At 35.9% G+C, this 22,900-nt stretch overlaps 1 protein-coding gene and 1 non-coding gene across 5 annotated transcripts in view; one reads left to right on the forward strand and one right to left on the reverse strand.

Annotated features, from left to right (window-relative positions):
* Positions 1–22,900, forward strand: part of ZMYM4 (zinc finger MYM-type containing 4) — a 148,461-nt gene that overhangs the window by 55,953 nt on the left and 69,608 nt on the right. For 3 of the 4 annotated variants that reach the window (XM_032594254.1, XM_032594255.1, XM_030325241.1), the window contains one exon: positions 5,339–5,384. Coding sequence is in view for 2 of the 4 variants with exons in the window: in XM_032594255.1 (XP_032450146.1) it covers positions 5,339–5,384 (46 nt within the window). In the remaining 2 variants the exon portion in view is untranslated. Of the gene's footprint in view, positions 1–5,338; positions 5,385–12,573; positions 12,580–15,193; positions 15,197–22,900 lie in introns of those variants that run through there. The other variant, XM_030325243.1, reaches the window with a different exon arrangement.
* On the reverse strand, positions 12,685–12,787 carry LOC115522648. Its single transcript, XR_003971535.1, has one exon. It is a non-coding gene; the product is annotated as a small nucleolar RNA SNORA1 (small nucleolar RNA).

Raw genomic sequence — 22,900 nt, forward strand, 5'->3', positions numbered from 1 at the left:
TAGGCCAGATAGGTGTTTTGGAGTCCTGCCTGTCATTTAATTGAAAGCAGTGTTAATGTTACCTGCCTGCACATTGTTGAGTAGTCACACAGTTCAGTGGTTTTTAATATTTTCATAATTGTGCAGCCAGAATCAATTTTAGAACATTTTCATCACCTGGAAAAGGAAGCCCTGTACCCAGATCTACTACAAAGCTGTAGTAAAACAGTATGCTACTGGCACAAAAATAGACCCATAGGTCAGTGGAACAAAATAGAGAGTCCAGAAACCAGTCTACACTTTGGTGAGTTAACCTATGACAAAGCAAGCAACAATATACAATGGGGGAAAAAAGTTTCTTAGATTAATGGTGCCGGGAAAACTGGACAGCTACATGCAAAAAGATGAAACTGTACCACTTTCTTTCACCATACACAAAAATAAACTCAAAATGAATTAAGGACCTAAACGTGAGACCTGAAACCATAAAACTCCTAGAAGAAAGTATAAGCAGTAATCTCTGACTTAGACCCTAGCAACATTTTTCTAGATGTGTCTCTTCAGAAAAGGGAAACAAAAATAAAACACACCAAAATAAGAAGCTTTTTGCACAGTGAAGGAAACAAACAAAATGAAAAGACACCAGTGAATGGGAGAAGATATTATAAATGATATACCTGACAAGGGTTAATACCTCTGATATATAATGAACTTATATAACAACATGAAAAAACAAAAACAAATAATTCGATTAAAAAATGGACAGAGGACCTGAACATTTTTCTAAAGACATACAAATAGCCAACCAGACCCATGAAAAGATACACAATATCACTAATCACAAGGGAAATACAAATCAAAATTACAATGAGATATTACCTCACACCTGTCAGAATGGCTGAAATAAAACACACAAGAAACAAGCATTGGTGAGGTTGTGGAGGAAAAGGAACCCTTGTGCACTGTTTTTGGGGATGTAAATTGGTGCAGCCACTCTGGAAAACAATATAGAGGTTCCTCAGAAAACTAAAAATAGAAGTACCATGGGATCTAGTAATTCCACTACTGGGTCTTCACCCAAAGAAAATGAAAACACTACTTTGAGAAGATATATGTACCTTATGTCTATTGCAGCATATTTACAGTAGCCAAGATATGGAAGCAACCTCAATGTCCGTTGATAGTTGAGTGGATAAAGAAGATGTATACATACACAATGGAATATTACTCAGCTGTAGGAAAGAATGAGATCTTGCCATTTTGTGACAACATGGAAGGACCTAGAGAGTATTCTAAGTGAAATATGTCTGAGAAAGACAAATACCATATGATTTCACCTACATGTGGAATCTTTTTTTTTAAAGTTTATATGTTTTGACAGAAAGAGCACGTGTGTACACAAGTTTGGGAGAGGTAGAGAGAATGCCAAGTAGCTGATGGCGCAGAGCCCAATACAGGGTTCCATCTCACAAACTGTGAGATCATGACCTGAGCCGAAATCCAGATTCAGACACTTAACCGACTGAGCCACCCAGGCACCCCACTTAATGTGTGGAATCTGATAAAACAAATGAACAAACAAAAAGAAACAGACCCATAAACAGAGTACAAACTGGTGATTGTCAGAGGGGGTGGAGTTGGGAAAAAGCAGTGAAGGGGAGCGGGAGGTACAGGCTTCCAGTTGTGGAATGAATAAGTCATGGAGATGAAAGGTACAGCCAACAGAATACAGTTAGTAGGTATTTTAATAGTATCATATTATTGACTTCAATAGCTACACTTATGCTGAGAACAGCATAATGTATAACTTAGAGTTGTTGAATCACTGTGTTGTACACCTGAAGCTAATAATAGCATCATGTGTCAGCTATACTTCATTATTAAAAAAAAAAAAGCAATCCTTTACTCATTAGCAGTATTCTCAGATCTTTCTCCTTAGTCTTAGGTGGGCACTAATCCATTTTGTCCTATGGTTTTGAAATGTGTACCCATTGTCAACAAAGGACTTGCTGACCGATACTGTATCTGTTGTAAACAAACCTATAAATTGTTTGGCATCAGTGGCAATATACTTAGTCTTTGTTTTTGTTTTCTGTTTGAGAGGGAGGGAGAGGGGGAAGTAAGAAAACAAAGGTTTTGTTCTGAGCCATAGAGAAGATCACTGAATCCTAGAATTTTTGCCTTGCAAAAGAGTGTCTTCTGAAGACTGTCTTCTTATGTTCTTTCCATTGTTTTCATTTCTTTGGCGTCATAATCCGTTGGCTCCTGTTTCTCATGTCCAGTATAATTTTAATTAGTGTACTTAATTTCCATTTTGTTATATATTTTTCATAATAAAATTTGGTCTAAATTCCAAGGTTTTTTTTTTTCCTTTTAGAATGTGAAAATCATTTATCTTTTGTGTTCATCTTGCAGAGAAGTATGGTATCAGCTTGATTCTTGTTTCTTATAGAACAGTCTTATTTTAGGAGACTAAATTATAATATTGTATTATCCCTTCTTGGGTTTTATAATCAGCTCACAAAATGAAATGGTACATAATCCAAATTACCTTAGAAAATCTCTTTAAGTCACCCATAAAGTATAGGTATGTCACCCTTGGTAATGTCACTACTGTATTTTTATTTTCTATCATTGAGTAAGATTATAGTTTTTTTGGCTGTGCATGCAAAGTGTCCAGGGTGGTATTGTACAAAATGTACATTATCTTTAAACACTTGGGATCCCCTCAGTGCAGGCAAGTACTATTTCAGTCTTTGGCTTGCCAAGTCACATGTCCCAATTTCTCTTTTATTCTGGAGCATAACTTGTTGGGTGGTTGGTTGGCCTTTACTGTTTTGCTTTCTTTTTCATTTTTATATGGTGGAAGTCAGTATGTTTAATGTGTTTTATGAATCACGTAGGCTATAATTCTTTTTATTCCTCATCAGTTTTTGTTTGAAATTCTGAAATTTCACCAGGATGTATCTTTTTTCCATATCCTCTTGGAGATGGTAGGCCCTTTCAGTCTCAAATAGTTTTTTTAGGAAAATTGTCTTCTATCATTTCACCTTTCCATTGTTCTCTCCTTTGGGATGCCTTTGAGATTGCTCTTTGACCTGCTGGTTCAGTCTTTTTTTAAAAAAAAAAATTTTTTTAATGTTTATTTAGGTTTTTTTTTTTTTTTTTTTTTTTTTAACGTTTATTTATTTTTGGGACAGAGAGAGACAGAGCATGAACGGGGGAAGGGCAGAGAGAGAGGGAGACACAGAATCGGAAACAGGCTCCAGGCTCTGAGCCATCAGCCCAGAGCCCGACGCGGGGCTCGAACTCACGGACCGCGAGATCGTGACCTGGCTGAAGTCGGACGCTTAACCGACTGCGCCACCCAGGCGCCCCAATGTTTATTTAGTTTTGAGAGAGAGTGTGAGCCAGGGAGGGGTAGAGAGAGAGAGAGAGACAGACAGACAGACAGACAGACAGAATCTGAAACAGGCTCCAGGCTCTGAGCTGTCAGCACAGAGCCCGATGCAGGGCTCAAACTCACGAACTGTGAGATCATGGCCTGAGCCAAAGTCAAAAAAGCTTAACCGACCGAGCCATCCAGGTGCCTCCCTGCTAGTTCAGTCTTAACAGGGCATCATATAGAATATCTTTTCTAGCTTTTTGACTTTGTTATATTTATTTTTGTTTGTTTTTCCACCTGAGAATTTTATCACTACCCTTTCCAATAAATTTAATTTTTGTAGTCATTTTCCTGTCTCTTGTCTCCTTTTCTTGGTTTTTAGTGTTTTTTTTTTTCTTTTTTTGCATCTCTATCCTCTCATATCTCAGATACCACTTAAAATACTTTTTAGAAGTTTTCTTTCTGTAAATTGTTGCCTTCTGAGTGGTTCTGTTTATTCACCTTGAACTTTCTCCTTCACACGGTTTATTTCAGAAACCTGGGGGTCATTGGTTGTCTCTTCACATTTATACATATCAGATACTATCTTTGTTTTTTTTTTTTTTTTTTTTTTTTTTGAGAGAGAGAGGGTGCAAGTGAGCGAAGAGAGAGAGAGGAGAGATGTGAGACTCACTCGAAGTGGGACTTGAACTCAAGAAATATGAGATCATGACCTGAGCCTAAGTCAGATGCTCAATGACTGAGCCACCCAGGCATCCTCAGATACTGTTAATTACTATAGCCAGCTGTTGTGTTTCCTCTGTCGTTACATAGGTATCTAGGTGGTTGTTTTTTCCTTAAAAGTTTCTCCTTGAATGGGGAGACATACTCTGGCTTTTAGTGGGTAAGGTTTATCAAGAAGCAGCCTTCCTTGTGTTCTTGTCTCATTGATGAGAAGTAGGTGTGGTGGGAAAGCATGAGGCTGGAATGCTCACACTTGCCAAAATGAGGAGCTCTTTACATACTAGGGGTGGAGCATGTGAGTGTTTCTAGCTCCTGGATAGAGTTGCTTTTGCTGTACTCCGTTCCCCCCTTCCCCCCATTTCTGTCTTATTTATTTATTTGTATTTTATTTTTAAAGAATATTTATTTTTGAGAGAGAAAGAGAGAGCAGGGGAGGGCCGAGAGGGAGACAGAATCCCAAGCAGGCTCCACTCTTGTCAGTGTAGAGCTTGGTGTGGGGCTTGAACTCATGAACTGTGAGATCATGACCTGAGTTGAAACCAACAGTTGGGGGCTTAACCATCTGAGCCTGAGCCACCCAGGTGCCCCTATTTATTTTTTTATTTATACATACACATATACATATGTGTGTGTGTGTGTGTACATTTTTTTAAACTAATCTACACCCATCGTAGGGTTCAAACTCATGACCTGGAGATTGCATTCTCTACTAACTGAGCCAGTTACCATTCCCCCTGCACCTGTGTTTTAAAGATCCAAAATTACCTCAGACTTGGCTCTGCTTCTGTCCTAGGCCTTAACATACTGAAATAGGAACCATTTCTATAACAGGACTAACTTTCTTTTGAAGGACAGCTAAAAACCTATTTGATGCTGATTGTTCTGTTTAATTTTGATTAGAAGTTTTATATAGTTATCAGTGTTAGTAAGTTCTCAGTAAGTGTTGGCTGTCTTTATTATTATTATAAATACATAGGACTATATTTTGTGCTGCAAAAGTGATTTAAAAATAAGTTTATATTAGGGCATGTATTTGTCTCTTTGTTTTTGGTTTGGGGGTTTTCACGTGGGAGTTTATTTTATTCATTATAAATTATATTCTAGTCTACTTGGCAGTATTTTGTTTATCTTGTGATTTTGTATACTTTGGGTTGAAAATTACAGCTTTTGGGGGAGTGAGGAGGGATATCAGAAAGTATGATAGAATGTGACAATAATGTTACTTTTCTCTTTGCTTTTTTGCTTTTTCAGTTTGAGCAGAAAACTGGTGCAGTTTTTGATGAAATTGTAGAGAACTGTAAGTACCGCTTTAGAAAAAAACCAGTCATGTCTTTATATAGATAATAATTGAGTCTAGATAGAGCATTTATCAGTGCTTAACATTTAACAGGGTTTAGTTTGGGCTGATTAATGCGATGGTCCAATTTGATATAGTTTAGAAATCATCACTCTGTTAGTATTTTCAGCAAGTTAATCTTAATTTTAAGAGTTTTTCCTTTTTTTAGTAAATATTTTATTCTCACAGATATTAATGTTGAAATATAGCTAAGCTTTGTGTATGTATTAACCATATAGAAGTTTAGACTTAACCATTCAGTAAAGATTTCTACTTTGTTTACAGGGCTTCTTAATTTTCTGTTTATATTCTTTCTATGTTACATGATTCTCTGAAAATTTTTTTTTGTTTCTTACGATTATAAAAGTAATACATTCAATTTTACAATACAAAAATGAAAAAAGCAGAAAATGAAAGCCTTTGTGTTTTTTATTCTCTAAAGATAACCACTTCTAAAAGTTTAATATATATCTTTCCAGACTTTTTTTCTGTGGATGTATATAGATCTATGTATGACAGGTGGGGATTTATATATGTTTGTAGGGATCCTGTGGATACTGTTCTTGCTTTTTTCATTCAACTGCCTTAACATCTCTGTATGTCAATGGATTTTGACCTTTTGCATCATTTTACTCGGTATTTTATTGTATGGGTGTATTATAATTTAGCCATCTTCCTCTTTTATATATGTATGTATTCTTTTCAGTTTTTCAGTATTACAAACAATATTTAGTATGTATTCCTGTACACATTTTTGTCTACTTCTATTGAAATAGACAAAGGGACTGTATCCTTTTCTGTAGAATAAATTCTAAGAATAGAACTGCTGAATCATCAAAGGATGTTTGTGTGCTTGTTCATGAAGAATAAATTTTGTCATCTAGAGCTAGTAAGTCAAGGAAAATATGCATTTCTTTTTTAATTTTTTTTAAGTCCCAGTAGTAGGATCTGTGAGTACCTTCTTTGGAATTAGTTTGTTAACGTTTTTTGAGAGAGAACAGGTTTTTATAGAGTACATATTGAGAGGTAGCTAATTCTCTTGATCTTTAATGGTCTTGGAATAATCTGGAGTTCATTCATGTCTAGGCTGGGTTGTTGAGAGCACAAAGACAGGAACTGCTGACTTGAGCCCCTGTACCTGTTCTCCCTGTTGCCTTGCCTTCCTTATAGCATGGCGGCCTCCAGGTAGACTTCTCTCATGGTGGCTCAGGCTCCAAGCAAAAGAGTAATTCAGTGAAGAAAGCAGAATCAGCATCTTTTCTGAGCTACCTTCAGAAGTCACACAGTGTCCTTTCTACTACATCCTTTGGGTATGAGGGAGTCACAAGCCTGCTCAGATTTAGGAGAAGAGGATATTCAGACCTCACCTTTTTTTTCTTTTTTAATTAAATTGTTTTGTTTATTTATTTTTGAGAGAGAAACAGAGTGTAAGTGGGGGAAGGGCAGATAGAGAAGGAGACACAGAATCTGAAGCAGGCTCCAGGCCCTGAGATGTCAGCACAGAACCCAATGCAGGGCTTGAACTCAGGGACCGTGAAATCATGACCTGAGCTGAAGTCAGACACTTAACCAACTGAGCCACCCAGGCGCCCCTAGACCTTACTTCTTGATAGAAGGGTCAAGGTCACATTGTAGAAAACAAGGTAGATGGGAGATATTATTGCAGCTGTATTTGGAAAATCCAGTCTGCATTCACAGCATATAATGCTGTCACATGATATTTTATTCACATGATATTTTATTCTAAACTAGAAAATGGCTTAAAAAAGAAATTCATTCTTTAGGTCTGTATGTGGATATTCATAACATTAACCACTCCTGTAATACAGAAACAGAAACTGATGAATCTGATCATGCATATTTTATGAGTAACATTTTGTCTTTTTTTTTTGACTTAGTCATTCCTTTCCATATCATCATTGTCCCTATTGCCCCCTACCCTATACCTTTGTAGGTAGCCTTTCACGTTTTTCTCCAGTGTTCCTAAAATCATTATCATATATATACATATATAGACACATAATATATATACATGTAATACAACATATACATGTATAAATATATATATAATATATGCAAATATACATATTTATATGTGTATATGTAAGGGTTTTGAAGATTTTTATTTTTTGTTTAACAGGTGAGATCATCATATACATAGATTTCTCTACCTAGCTTCTTTCATTCAGGAGTACTTTATGATCTCCTTCCATCTTGACTGGAATAGCTTCAACATCACAGGGTTTAGATGTGCAAGTCAACTTTTCCCCTTTCCCCTTTCAGACACTGATGTTATTTTAGTTGTTTTTTTTTTTTTTTGCCATGATAATCAATGAAGTATGAAAAATCCTTTAAGAATATCCTTATATATTAGTTTTATATGTGTGTATAGATTACAGAGAGTGGGTATTGTTTGGTAAAGGGTATGTGTAATTTTAATAGATGTTTCTGTCCTGCTTTTCAAAACTTGACTGTCTTACATTTCCATCAGAAATGTATAAGAATACCTCCTCACCCCATTAATGTCCATTATAGCTCTTCTTCATGTTTAGCAATCTGATGGATGTGAAATAGCACGGTGTTAACTTTATTCTGCATTTTCTTAACTCCTATTGAATTTGAATTTAAGCAGTTTTTAATAATTTCAACATTTGGACTGGCTCCTCTGTATTGTCGAATTGTAAATATTTGTTAAATAAATTAATACCGTTTGCCCATTTCTTAAAGTTTTTTTTCATGACACGTTACAGGCTTTTTGTAATATCATAATCATAGTTGTTAAGGGGAGTGATAGTAGGCATGGTAAAGGATAAAACTGAAAGAAGGTTCAGGTATACTTTTAAAAAGATAGACATTCACTCAGGAAATTTAACTTTTAGAAAAGATAACTTAAAGTTCTTTTAATAATGAAGTAGAGGGGGTTGATTTCCTTTGTTTTGTTTCTTTTTGCTTGTGTCATCTTTTCCTAAACAGATGTTTTTTTTTTTAATTTTTTTTTTTAACATTTATTTATTTTTGAGACAGAGAGAGACAGAGCATGAACGGGGGAGGGTCAGAGAGAGAGGGAGACACAGAATCCGAAACAGGCTCCAGGCTCTGAGCGGTCAGCACAGATCCCAATGCGGGGCTTGAACTCATGGACCGGACCGTGAGATCATGACCTGAGCTGAAGTCGGACGCTCAACCGACAGCCACCCAGGCGCCCCTAAACAAATGTTTTTAATATAAAAAATTTTGGTCTTTTTTAACATCATGGTTTTCAGTTTTGGTTTAAAAAAGTTTTCCTCACCCTTTGAATATATGTTATCCTAGAGTTTACTGGAGTATTTAGAAAAATATTTTTAAAAAGTGTTAAACACAAAAAAATATTTAAAACATGTGAGATATATTAAAAATAAAAACCTCTGACTTCACCACCACCCAGCTGTAGAAAAATGTGCACGATCATGCCTTTCGTGCCAATCCCTCGGTCCCATTCTGTTCTTTTCTTTACACAGCCATTATCCTCAATTTTGCTTAATTCCTTGCATTTCTTAATAGTTTTTACCACATTTACATTATTAATCAAGAGATTATTTAGTTTTGCTTATTAATAGATTTTGTATTGTTTTTGAATTACACTGTATATGTTACCACTTTCTTTTTTTTAACCGTATATTCCTGAGATTTGAATGTAGTGTTGCATGTAGCTCTCATTCATTCATCACTGATGTGTATTTATTCATTAAATATATTACAATTTATTTATTTTTAAAAATGGTAGTAAAAAGTATATAATGTAAAATTTACCACTTTAATTATTAAGTGTATAATTCAGTATTTTAAGTACATTCACATTGTTGTGCAACAGATCTCTAGAACTTTTTATCTTGCAACACAAATTTTTAATAGCTCTTGAATAAAAATTCTGTTTCCCCCTTAAGGTTTATCTGTGTTGTAACATGTCAGAATGTCATGTCAGAATGTCCTTCCTTTTTAAGGCCGAATAATATTCCATTGTATGGTTAGACCATTTTGTTTATCCATTCTTGTGTTGATGCAGTGAGTATGAGTGTGTAAATATCTCTTCAAGATCTTGCTTTTGTTTTTCTTGGCTGTATACCCAGAAATGGAGATTGCTGGTTTATATAATACTGTTTTCAAGTTTTTGAGGAACTGCCATAGTATTTTCAGTTGTGATTTGTACCATTTTAAATTTGCACCAGCAGTGCACAGGGTTACAATTTCTTTACATCTTTGCCAACACTGCTACTTTTCTGTGTTTTTGATAGTAGCCACCCTAGAGGTTGTGAGGTGATGATAACCTCATTGTAGTTTTGGTTTTCCTTTCTCTAATGATTAGTGATGTTGAGCATCTTTTCATAGGCTTGTTGAAAGTCCTTTGCCTGTTTTTGACTTGGGTTATTTGATTCTTTTGTTCGTGTTGATTTCTAGTTCTTTATATATTCTGGATATTAACTCCTTATCGGATATATGATTTACGAAAGTTTTTTTCCCATTCTGTACATTGCCTTTTCACTCTGTTGATGGTTCCTTTTGATGCACAGACGTTTTTCAACTTTGGTGGCCAATTTGTTTAGTTTTGCTTTTGTTGCATGTGCTTTTGGTGGTGTCATATCCAAGAAATTGTTGCCAAATTCAGTGACATGAAGCTGTGGTGTGTGTGTGTGTGTGTGTGTGTGTGTGTGTGTGTGTGTGTTCGTTCAGGAGTTTTTAGGTCTTCTGCTTAAAATATATCAGAACTTTAAAATCATTCTAATGTCCATATACTTCTCGTTGTTCCTCATTGTTCTGTTTTTTCTTTATGAACATTATTTTATATATTTCAGGATATATACAAGAAAGTGCCATGTATGGAATTCAATGTAAAATGTATTTATTATGGTGGGTCTCTGTCAAAAACTAGCTTATTGTTTTTTTAAAAATGTTTGTTTATTCAGAGACAAAGCATAAGCAGGGGAGGGACAGAGAGATTAGGAGAGAGAATGAGTCCCAGCAGGCTCCACACTGTCAGTTTAGAGCCTGACATGGGGGCTTGATCCCATGAAATGTAAGATCATGCATGACCTGAGCAAACTCAAGAGTGGGACCTTTCACCGACTGAGCCACCCAGGTGTCCCTGTTAGAAACAAGTATAAAATCTGTTTCTTTCTTTCTTTCTTTTTTTTTTTTAATATTTGTTTATTTTTTGGGAGAGCACAAGTCGGGGAGGGACTGAGAGAGGGGAACAGAGGATCTGAAGCAGGCTCTGCACTGACAGGTTGACAGCAATTAAGCTTGATGTGGGGGTTCAGCTTACAAACTATGAGATCGTAACCTGAGCTGAAGGTGGATGCTCAACCAAATGAGCCACCCAGGTGCCCCCAGAATCTATTTCTTTCTTTCTTTTTTTTTTTTTTTTTAATTTTTTTTCTTTAAAAAAAATTTTTTTTTTTTTAACGTTTATTTTATTTTTGGGACAGAGAGAGACAGAGCATGAATGGGGGAGGGGCAGAGAGAGAGGGAGACACAGAATCCGAAACAGGCTCCAGGCTCTGAGCCATCAGCCCAGAGCCCGACGCGGGGCTCGAGCTCACGGAGCGTGAGATCGTGACCTGGCTGAAGTCGGACGCTTAACCGACTGCGCCACCCAGGCGCCCCAATTTTTTTTTTTTCAACGTTTATTTATTTTTGGGACAGAGAGAGACAGAGCATGAACGGGGGAGGGGCAGAGAGAGAGGGAGACACAGAATCGGAAACAGGCTCCAGGCTCCGAGCCATCAGCCTGACTCGGGGCTCGAACTCACGGACCGCGAGATCGTGACCTGGCTGAAGTCGGACGCTTAACCGACTGCGCCACCCAGGCGCCCCCAGAATCTATTTTTTTTTTTTAATTTTTTTTTTCAACATTTATTTATTTTTGGGACAGAGAGAGACAGAGCATGAACGGGGGAGGGGCAGAGAGAGAGGGAGACACAGAATCGGAAGCAAGCTCCAGGCTCTGAGCTATCAGCCCAGAGCCTGACGCGGGGCTCGAACTCAACGGACCGCGAGATCGTGACCTGGCTGAAGTCGGACGCTTAGCCGACTGCGCCACCCAGGCGCCCCCCAGAATCTATTTCTTAAGTCAGGGATTGGCAAACGGTTTTCTCTGACAGGTCAGACAGAAAATATTTTAGGCTTTATAGGTCATGCTGTTTTTTGTTTTGTTTTGTTTTGTTTTCAAATTTATTTAAAGTCGGTATTTTTATTTTATTTTGTTGTATTTTATTTTCTTTCTTTTGAGAGAGTGTGAGTAGGGGAAGGGCAAAGAGAGAGGGAGACAGATAATCTCAAGCAGGCTCTGTGCTGTCAGCACAGAGCCCAGTGTGGGGCTCGAACTCATGAACCATGAGATCATGACCTGAGCCAAAATCAAGAGTTGGATGCTTAACCAACTGAGCCACCTAGACGCCCCAATAAATTTTTATTTAAGGAATTTTACATATGATTCCTTCCCCTGCCAGTCATTGTAGTTCTCCAAAGTCAGAATCATAATCTTTTTTTTTTTTTTTTAATTTTTTTTTCAACGTTTATTTATTTTTGGGACAGAGAGAGACAGAGCATGAACGGGGGAGGGGCAGAGAGAGAGGGAGACACAGAATCGGAAACAGGCTCCAGGCTCCGAGCCATCAGCCCAGAGCCTGACGCGGGGCTCGAACTCCCGGACCGCGAGGTCGTGACCTGGCTGAAGTCGGACGCTTAACCGACTGTGCCACCCAGGCGCCCCAGAATCATAATCTTCAAAATAACCGGGTTGTTTTTTTTTTAAATGTTTATTTACTTTTGATAGAGAGCGCATCAGTAGGGGAGGGGACAGAGAGAGACAGGGACAGAGGATCCAAAGCGGGCTCCAGGCTGACAGCAATGAAACCAGTGCAGGTGCTCGAACTCAGTGAACCATGAGATCATGACCTGAGCCAAATTTGGATGCTCAACCGACTGAGGCATCCATGTGCCCCTCAAAATAGCCCTTTTACAAGAACTTCTGTTGAGTCCACAATTGTCACTGTCAGTCCAGTTCTTTCAATTGGGCTTCTTTGATCTCCACTTGAATATGAACATCAAAAATTCCATACCTGTAATTGTTGGGATCCAGTTTCTTTATTTTAGGGCCCTAGAAGTCAAATTGTAGAAAGTACATTGATTGTTATTTTGGAAAATGATCTAAAATTGTTATTCGTTAATTGTTTATAGTATTGAAAAGTCTGTTACTTCCACTTTACTCCACGAGCCTAGTAGAAAATGTTACAGGTCTCTTTGTCAACACTGCAATAAATTTGCTGTGATGAAAACATAACTTGTGTCTTAATGTAGTCACAGATCATACTGTTTATGTTGCAACAACTCAACTTTGCGTTTGTAGCATGTATGTGAAGGAATTAATGTGTTTGCAATAAAACCATGGACACTGAATTTTGAATTCAACATAATTTTCCATGTATAAAGAAATGCTTTTCTTTTGATGGCTTTTTCCTACAATTTAAAGATGTGGAAACTATTCTTAGCTCATGGGTTGTATAAGCACTCCTCCCCAGTGCCCCCGCAAAAAACAGGTGGCTTCTGCATTTGGCATGCAGGCATAGTTTACCTATTCTTGTAAGGTATATATGGGAAGGTTATTGCTCAGGCCTAGGCTATGTACATTCTCAACTTTATCAGAATTCCAAAACTTATTTTCCTAAGTTTTATCTATATACATTGACACATTGTGCTTAGAGTTTTGGTCACTATCTAGCGTCACTAACTAGAGTTTTGGCATCTGGCCAACACTTGACATTATCAGACTTTTAAATTTTGTCAGTTTGGTAGGTATAACATGGACTTAATACTTAATTTTTTTATTTCCTTCGTTAATAATTTGAATATTTTTCATGTTTATTAGCTATTTCTGCTACCTCTTTGGCAAAATGCCTAATTAAATCTATTGCCCACTTGCTGTTGGGTTGTTGGTGTTTTCTTAACTGAAATGTTGGAGTTCTCTAAATATCCCGACGAATAAATTTGTCAGTTATAGCTATTGCAAATAACTTCTCCTAATTTATGACTTGTCTTTTTAAAGTTTTTGCATTAGCAGTATTTAATTTTTTTAAGTTTATTTATTTTGAGAGACACAGAGACAGAACGGGGAGGAGGGGGGGACAGAGGGAGGGAGAGAGAGAGAGAGAGAGCGAGAGCGAGAGAGAGAGAGAGAGGGAGAATGAGAATCCTAAGCAGGCTGTGCACTGATGTGGGGCTTGAACTCATAAAACTGTGAGATCATGACCTTTTTCTGTCTCTCAAAAATGAATTAACATAAAAAAATTTTTAAAGCTTTTCTTTAAACTATCCTTCCATTAAATTTTACTTTGTATTCTTGCGGAAAGGTTTTTATTTCTCTTGTGTAAATACATAGGGTTGAAATGGTTGGATGTACCAAGTTTATCTTTTTTTTTAAGTTTTTAATTTAATTCTAGTTAACATACAGCATTATATTAGTTTCAGGTGTACAGTATAGTAATCAGCACTTCCATATATCACCATGTGCTCATCACAGGTATACTCCTTAATCTTCACCTGTTTTACCCCTCCCTGCCCCTCCCCTCTGGTAACCATTAGTTTGTTGTCTATAATAAATTAGAGTGTGTTTCTTGCTTTGTCTCTCTCATTGTTTTTCCCTTGTTTTGTTTCTTAAATTCTGCATGTGATTGAAATCACATGATATTTGTCTTTCTCTGACTTAATTATTTCACTTAGCATTATACTCTCTAGCTCCATCCATGTCATTGCTAGTGGCTCTACTAAATTTTAATATGATTTTATTCAGTTTCCCAAATTTACTCTGTTGCAATTCTAATTAAAAATGCATGCATTTAAGGGGCACCTGGGTGGCTCAGTCGGTTAAGTGTCCGACTCTTGATTTTGACCCAGGTTATCATCCCGGGGTTGTGAGGTTGAACCCTGCTGTGGGCTCTGTGCTGGGCATGGAGCCTCCTTGGGATTCTGTCTCTCCCTCTGCCCCTCCTTCCCATGTGTATGTGCACACACTCTCTTAAAGAAAATTATAAAAATGGGGCGCCTGGGTGGCTCAGTCGGTTAAGTGTCCGACTTCAGCTCAGGTCATGATCTCACAGTCCATGAGTTCGAGCCCCGCGTCAGGCTCTGTGCTGAGAGCTCAGAGCCTGGAGCTTGCTTCAGATTCTGTGTCTCCCTCTCTTTCTGCCCCTCCCCTGCTCATGCTCTGTCTCTCTCTGTCTCAAAAATAAATAAAAACATTAAAAAAATTTTTAAAGAAAATTATAAAAATCATGCATTTATTTATTACTTTTGGAAGAATCAATTTTTATTGTTATACAGATTTTGTTTTATGCTATTTACTTAAATTTTATGGTTGTCAAGTAGTATGTATTGTGTTTTTTTGTGTGTCATTTGTTAAGTATCTTATTTGTCACCTTTGCAAATGGAGTCTATTTTTCAGGGATGCCTGAGTGGCTCAGTTGGTTCAGCATTTGACTTCGGCTCATGTCATGATCTCATGGTCCATGAGTTCAAGCCCTGCATTGGGCTCTGTGCTGACAGCTAGAGTCTGGAGCCTGGTTCGAATTGTGTCTCCCTCTCTCTCTGCCTCTCCCCTAGTCGCTCTCTCTGTCTCAAAAATAAACATTTAAAAAAAAAAAGGAGTATTTTTTTTATTTGTAGGTTCTTATTGCAAGAATAGCTTAGCTATGTCACTGAAATCCCTTATTAAATATAGTAGACTTTTAAAATTTGAGACTGTAGTTATCCAGACATGAAGCCATATCAACTGAAAATATTTTCTTTTTCACAGTGACTGCCCAAATTATGTAATTAATTTTTTTTGCTATAAATTGTGGGATTATAATAAACAATCGTGGTAGTTGTCACCTTTGACTAATTTCTAATTCTAGTTAATTAGTTGTCATATTTTGTTAATTTAGGGCCAATTGTTAGTTTTTGTCACATAGGCTTAGTCTTTATTACATTTAAAAAAAAATATTCCTATCTTACCTTGTGGAATGGTTGAAGAATATTTGTGTTTATGTATTACTGGATTTAGTTTGTTAATGTTTTGTTAAGGATTTTCCTGGTAAAGTTTGTTTACTATTGGAGTTGTATGTAGCTTTATTAAATGTTGTCTACAATTCACTAGTGAAACCATCCGGGCTTGGAGATTTCTTGGTGTGAGATTGTAAGTTATAAGTTAAAGTTTTCAAATAGGAATATAAGGTTTTTCATATTTTATGTCCCCCCCCCCTTTTTTTAAGGTAGAGAGAGACAAACCAAGAAACAGTCTTAAAATAATTTTTTTTAATGTTTGTTATTTTTTTTTTTATGAGAGAGAGAGCACAAGCAGGGCAGGGGCAGAGAGAAGGGGACAGAGGATCCAAAGTAGGCTCTGCAGATCCAAAGTGGGCTCTGTGCTGACAGCAGAGAGCGCAGTGTGGGGCTCGAACTCGCGAACTGCGAGATTGTGACCTGAGCGGAAGTCAGATGCTCAACCCACTGAGCCATGTAGGTGCCCCTTATGTTTCATCTTTTGTCAGTTCTGGTAAGTTGTATTTTTCAAGGAAGTTGTCCATTTCATTTAAGTGGTCTCTTTGTCTTTTGAATTAGAGGTAATTTAGTGGGAAGGACAGTGGCATCTCATTGTTTTAATTTGCATTTCCCTATTAATGATGTGGAACAACTTTTTATTGTGTGTATTGGCCATTCTTAATGTTCTTTTGTGAAGTGTCTGTTCAAATTATTGCCCACTTTTCATTTTGGTTGTTTGTCTTTTTGTTATTAGGATAAAGGTTCTTTATATATTTTGTTTTTTTTTTTTTTTTTTTTTTTTTTTTATATATTTTGGATACAAGTCTTCTGTCATGTGGATCAGTAGATTGAAATCAGTCGGGATATCCATCTCCATGTATCTGTGTCTATAAATCCCTTCATATCCATCCATCCATTTTGTGGCTTGCCTTTTTATGATCTCAGTGGTGTTCTTGAGTAGCACAAGTTTTTAATTTTGATGAAGTCTCATTTTATTATTATTATTATTATTATTATTATTATTATTATTACTACTACTACTACTGTATTTGTGTGGTCTGTTCTTTGTGTTCTAAGATACCAGTCCCAAGATCATGAATATTTACACTTGTTTTTTCCTAGAAACTTTGTATTTTTAGCCTTAGCTTTTACAATTAGGGTCCTCATCCATGTCATTTTAGTTTTTGTATATAGTGTAATGTAAAAGTCAAAATGTATAATTTTTGTGTGTGGATATCTGTTGAGTCAGCAGCATTTATTGAAAAGATTATTTATTCTGATTGATATACCTTGGTACATTTGTTGAAAATTAGTTGATCTGTATATTGAGTCTATTTCCAGACTCATTATAAGTTCCATGGATCTATATATACATATATCTGTTCTGAGGCCAATATCACTCTGTCTCGATTCCTTTAATTTTATATTAAATCAGATATTCTAAGTCATATTTTCCAATGTTGTTTTACTGTACTAGATCTTTTGCATTTTCATGCAATTTCTTCTATTAAAAAGCTTCCTGGGGTTTTTATTGTGATTCTGTTGGGTCTGTAGATCAGTATGGGGAGAATTGACATCTAATTAATAGTGTTTTCCAATTCATGAATATGATATGCCTGTCAGTTTATTTAGGTTTATTTATTTATTTATTTCATTTCTCTCAGCAGTGATCTGTAGTTTTCAAAGTAGAGGTCTTGTACATATTTTGTTATTCCTATATATTTTAAATTTCTTATGCTATTGTAAGTGAAATGATTAAAAATTAAATTTGTTGAGGTATAATGTACAGATAGCAAAATTTACCATATTTGAAAAATTAGTTTAAATTTTTTTTTTATGCTTATTTATTTTGAGAGAGAGTGTGTGAGCGAGGAAGTTTGAACAGGGGAGGGGCAGAGAGAGAGGGAGAAAGAATCCAAAGCAGGTTCTGTGCTAACAGCCCCTGACTTCCAGCTCGAGACGAAATCAAGATTTGGATGCTTAACTGACTGAGTCACCCAGGTGCCCCTAACTTTTCATTTTGAAATGATTATTGATTTACAAAGTGAGTTAGTACAAGTCGTCCAACTCTGTTCCTAAAAATTGTTTTGTCTGTATAAGTCCTTTGCATTTACGTATATATATTTTAGATTTACATGTAAATTTATACAAATAAGCTACTGGGACTTTGATTGGAATTGCATATTCTATAGATTAATTTGGGGGAGAATTGATATCTTAAATATATTGAATCATACCTACAAGCATGGTTTATTTCTTTTTATTTAGGTCTTCTTTAAATCTCTAATTTCTAAATTATTACTAAATTTCTATATCTCTTGTAGCTCCTAGTTTATAGAGTTTGCGCATATTTTATAAAATTTAGCATACATATATATATATATATATTTTTTTTTTTCTTTCCAATATTTTGTCTGGATTTTTTGTTCGTGGATAAATTGATGGACAATTTCCCCCCATAGAGATAGCCAATTATTCCTTCCCAGGTCAGTGAATAATCATGCTTTCTTTACTTACTTGAAATGTAGTATCCCTTATTTCTATTTTTTATTACCTTATAATTAGAAAATTGTTTTTTTCAGTCTCCATATGTTCTTTACTATCTTTGTAGATATCTTCCCTCAGATTGAGGATTTTCTCTTGTTTGCTGAAAGATTTTTTTCATGCATGAATATTAAATTTTGTCAAATTATTTTTCTTCATTATTGAGATAGTCCTGTGTTTTCCTTTATTGTGTTATGTGGTAAATTCATTTTTGAATATTAACCCATCTTATATTCATGGGATAAATCCTACTTTGTCATGACTTATTATTTGTTTTTATATTTTTATTCAGTTTGCTAGTATTTTAAGTATGCTAATACTTTAAGCACCTATGTTTATGAAGGATATTGGTGTAAAATTGTCTTTTGTTGTATCTTTCTCTGGTTCTGGTGGCAGAGTAATACTGGCCTCAGAAAATTGGTTAAGAAATATTCCTTTCTCCTATATTTGCTGAAAGAATACATGTAAGATGGGTGTTATTTCCTTAAATATTTAATTTACTAGCAAGTCATCTGGTCCTGGTGCGTTCAGATTTTCTTTATCTTTTGTGTCTGGTTTGGTAATTTGCACCTTTCAAGGCATTTCCTTTAAGTCAGCACAGTTGAATAGAATTTTTGCGTGATGATGGAAATGTTTTGTATGTATACTATTAAAATATAGTAGCCACTAGGTAGCTACCCTTGGCAGTTGAGCACTTGAAATGTAACAAGTGCTGAACTGAAGTTTTCATTTTGATTAATTTAAATAGACATAGGTGACTGGTGGCTTCCCATGTTGGACATTGAAGGTCTAAGCTGTCAAATTTATTTCTATAAACTTCTTAATAATTTTTAAGTGTACTGTCATAAAGTTGTTCATAGCATTTTAAAATTTACTGTTAATGTTTATATTTTCTCACTTTGTATTTAATTTCTATGAAGTCTTTACTGCTATACCTTTCATTCCTGATATTATTAATTTTGTATTCTGTCTCTCAACTTCTTCATATAAATTTTTTAAAAAATACTTTAACTGAAATATACATAAACTTAAATTTACTATCTGAGCCATATTTAAGTGTACAATTCAGTAACATTAAGTAAGCTGGCATTGCTGTGCAACCAATCTCTGTAACGCTTTCCATCTTGCAAAACTGAAACTCTATACCTGTTAAATATTAATTCCCCATTCCTGGGGCGCCTGGGTGGCGCAGTCGGTTAAGCGTCCGACTTCAGCCAGGTCACGATCTCGCGGTCCGTGAGTTCGAGCCCCGCGTCGGGCTCTGGGCTGATGGCTCGGAGCCTGGAGCCTGTTTCCAATTCTGTGTCTCCCTCTCTCTCTGCCCCTCCCCTGTTCATGCTCTGTCTCTCTCTGTCCCAAAAATAAATAAACGTTGAAAAAAAAAATTTTTAAAAAAAAATAATTCCCCATTCCTTCTCCCTCTAGCTGTGTCATCCACCCTTCTACTTTCTGCCTCTATGAATTTGACTACTCTGGGTACCTCACATAAGTGGAATCATACTGGTTTTTTTTGTGACTAACTTATTTCACATAACATAATGTTGTAGCCTGTGCCAGAATTTGCTTTCTTTGCAAATAGTAGGATTGGTGTATCTTGTGTTTAATGATCTCATAAGAATAACAAGTGAAATTATTATAATTTTACTGATGCCATTGAGGGGGAAAAAAGTGCAGCTTACTCTGTTTCTACAGTTTTATAGCCCTTAAAATGATTTCCTTTAGCATTGCAATTCTTTCTAGTTATAAGGGGTAGGATAAATTAGATTCAGGACTTGAACAGATCCTTGTTTATCTGAATAGAAAGGGATATCAGCTATATCTGGTGAGGCAAGATGGGAGAGAAGATGAAAATTAAAGGTTTCACTTTATAAATAATATAACCGTGTTACAGAGATTTTAGAATTGGAAGGATAGAAGATTTGAAAGTGTAGATTGGGACAGATTTGGGACTGTTTCCTTGTATCTCTGTGGCATTGTGCTTCTGGAACTATTGGCATAAGTTACTTCCACTTTTATTATTTTGTTAAAATTTCATTTTATTTTGCTTATGAAAATAATATGCCCTGAAATATTGAAATATTATAAAAATACATAAATGTTTTATTTCATTAAAGTGTATGATATTCTGTTATAGTGATATGTTTCAACTTTAATAGACCCTGGACAGTTTTTAGGTACATGCCAAATGTATCAATTTATGGATTTCGCTGTTCTTTTTGATCATTACTTTTAGAGTAGTATAAATACCAGTGAACCTTCAAAAAAGTAAAGTCTGTTGTCTTTAGTTGTCCTCTAGTGAAGAACAAATGGTTGTTTTATAACAAACGGTTGTTATCTGTTCTTTAAAATCACATTTTTTTTAGTCTTAATAGTGTTCATATGGATTATTGAAATTGTAACTTATTTCTGTCAGAGGTATTTCAAGTGTCAACATTTGTTGGTCACCTTTTAGTAATAAAATCTATTAGTTATAAAATCAAATTGTTGTGAATATTCCACTGGTTTCGAGCAATTTTTTTTTCCTATGGGAACAAATAAAAGCAAAAATTAGTGAAAGTAAGTCCTGTGACTATCACCTATGAATCTCATCTCTCTTTATTGAATGTGTAGAGGTTACAATGGCATACTTGAATAGTTCTACAATAACAACACATATTTGAATGAAAATAAGAGAGCTATAGTCTGTAGTCGTGACTTCCTGAGGAAGCTCATTCATCTTTGTTAGTACTTACCATGGATCGTTGATGATTGACCTGACTTAAGTAAATGGTTCATTTCTGGTATGGTAGGGCATTCAGTGGTTTGTCTTTGTTGGTAGAACATTCAGGGGGATTTTGTGAAAGAAATTCAACCATCTGATAAGAAGTTAGACTTGATGAATCTGAAGATTGCTTTCAGCCTCTGGGTGTGGTGATTTATGCCTGGTTCGTAAAAAACTAGAGCCTATTACTCAAGGTGTGGTCTGTGGATCAGCAATATTAGCATCACCTGGTAGTATCTTAGAACTCAGATTCTAGCTGTCATCCTTTACCTGCAGAACCAGAATCTTTGGGGGTGGTGTGGAACTCACGTATCTGTTTCCAGCAAGCTCACCAAGAGATTCTGATGGCTGGTAATCATTGAGAAAGCATTGCTTTAGTTCAGTGATCCTCAAGAATTATTGTGTATCAGAAGCAAAATTATCTAGGGGTTTTTGTTTTTGTTTTAAAATTTTTAAAAGTGAGGTAAAATTGACATACAGCATTGCATAATTTTTTTAGATGTACAACATAATGATTTGCTGTATGTATGTATTGCAAAATGATTACTACAATTAGTTTCATTAATACCCATCACCACTTATTCACTGTAACTTTGAAACACTGATAGAAATATATTTTACATAGAGACCTATGTGTGTACAGACATTTTTTATAGCATTGCTTATTGTTACTCTGACTAATGCACTTTGCTTTCTAGTATAGTTGTTTTTGTTTTTTTTTTTGTTTTTTTGTTTTTTTTTTTTAAAGTAATCTCCACATCAAACACAGGGCTCAAACTCATGACCCTGGGATCAAGATTCGAATTCTCTACCGACTAAGCCAGCCAGGTGCCCCTTCTACTCTGTCTTATTAAAAAACAATTTCCTGGCCCTGGCTCACTAATGGGTGATACCTGCAGTTTGAAAGAACACTGGATTGTTGTATTCTAATTATTATCCCATTTCCATGAAAAGTTTTCTGTTGGTTACTGGCCTGTTAATAGCAAAGATTCCTTTTCATCTTAGGATCATAAATACAAATTACCATTCTTTCTATTACTGTAAGTGTGTCCTGATGAGAATCGGGGTCTGTCAATAAAGGCAGAAGCTAGAATGGCTGTTGAAAAGCATCTACTAGTTTAAGACAAAGCCACATAAGTTCAGCTGTTGATGAATTGTATGTTTACCAAGAGTCTGTTGTTTCCAAACCTGTTTCTTTTAGTACTACTTGTCATTGTAATTGTATAATTTAAATTGTTTTTACACTAATGGAATTTACTCTGGAAAGTGAGTTGTTTCTTTCTTTTAAATTTTTTAAAATATTTATTTACTTATTTTGAGAGAGATAGAGAGAACGCTGAGTGGGGTAGGGGCTGAGAGTGAGAGAGAATCCCAATCTCTGTGTCAGCTCAGAGCCTAACATGGGACTTAGTCTCACTAACCATGAGACCATGATGTGAGCCAAAATGAAGAGTTGGATGCTTAACTGACTGAGCCACCCATGCACTCCAAGTGACTTGTTTCTATGAATAATTTGAATGCTTTGGAAATACTACGTAAATCAGTAAAAACATGGAGGTGCAGGTGTCTGTATTTTGTCATTCCACTTTAAAGAAACCACAGTTGTAGTCATGGAGTTTACATTATGGGTGTAATTTGTTCAAGAAAGAACTCAAATTAACATGCACATTCTGCAAGATTTGGTTGATCCTCAAATGGTTGGTCAGTATGCTTTTATATATCCCAAATAAAAATAAATGTGTAAGACATGTATGTTTCATTTGTTAATGATTTCTGGCTTTATTGGAGTTTTAACTATTAAACTGTATTCCTAATCTAGTTCGAAGAGGCTTTTATTATTCAGCAAATTGCATTTTATTGAATAACACTAAATCATCTTAGAAATATATCAGTGACAAAATTCTAATGTTGTAAGCTTTTATTTAAAATGAACCTCACTTAAAAAAAAATTAAAAAAAAAAAAAAAAAAAGATGGGGCGCCTGGGTGGCGCAGTCGGTTAAGCGTCCGACTTCAGCCAGGTCACGATCTCGCGGTCCGGGAGTTCGAGCCCCGCGTCAGGCTCTGGGCTGATGGCTCAGAGCCTGGAGCCTGTTTCGGATTCTGTGTCTCCCTCTCTCT

This window comes from Lynx canadensis, chromosome C1, assembly GCF_007474595.2.
Source record: "Lynx canadensis isolate LIC74 chromosome C1, mLynCan4.pri.v2, whole genome shotgun sequence".
In the NCBI taxonomy this organism is placed as follows: Eukaryota; Metazoa; Chordata; class Mammalia; order Carnivora; family Felidae; genus Lynx; species Lynx canadensis.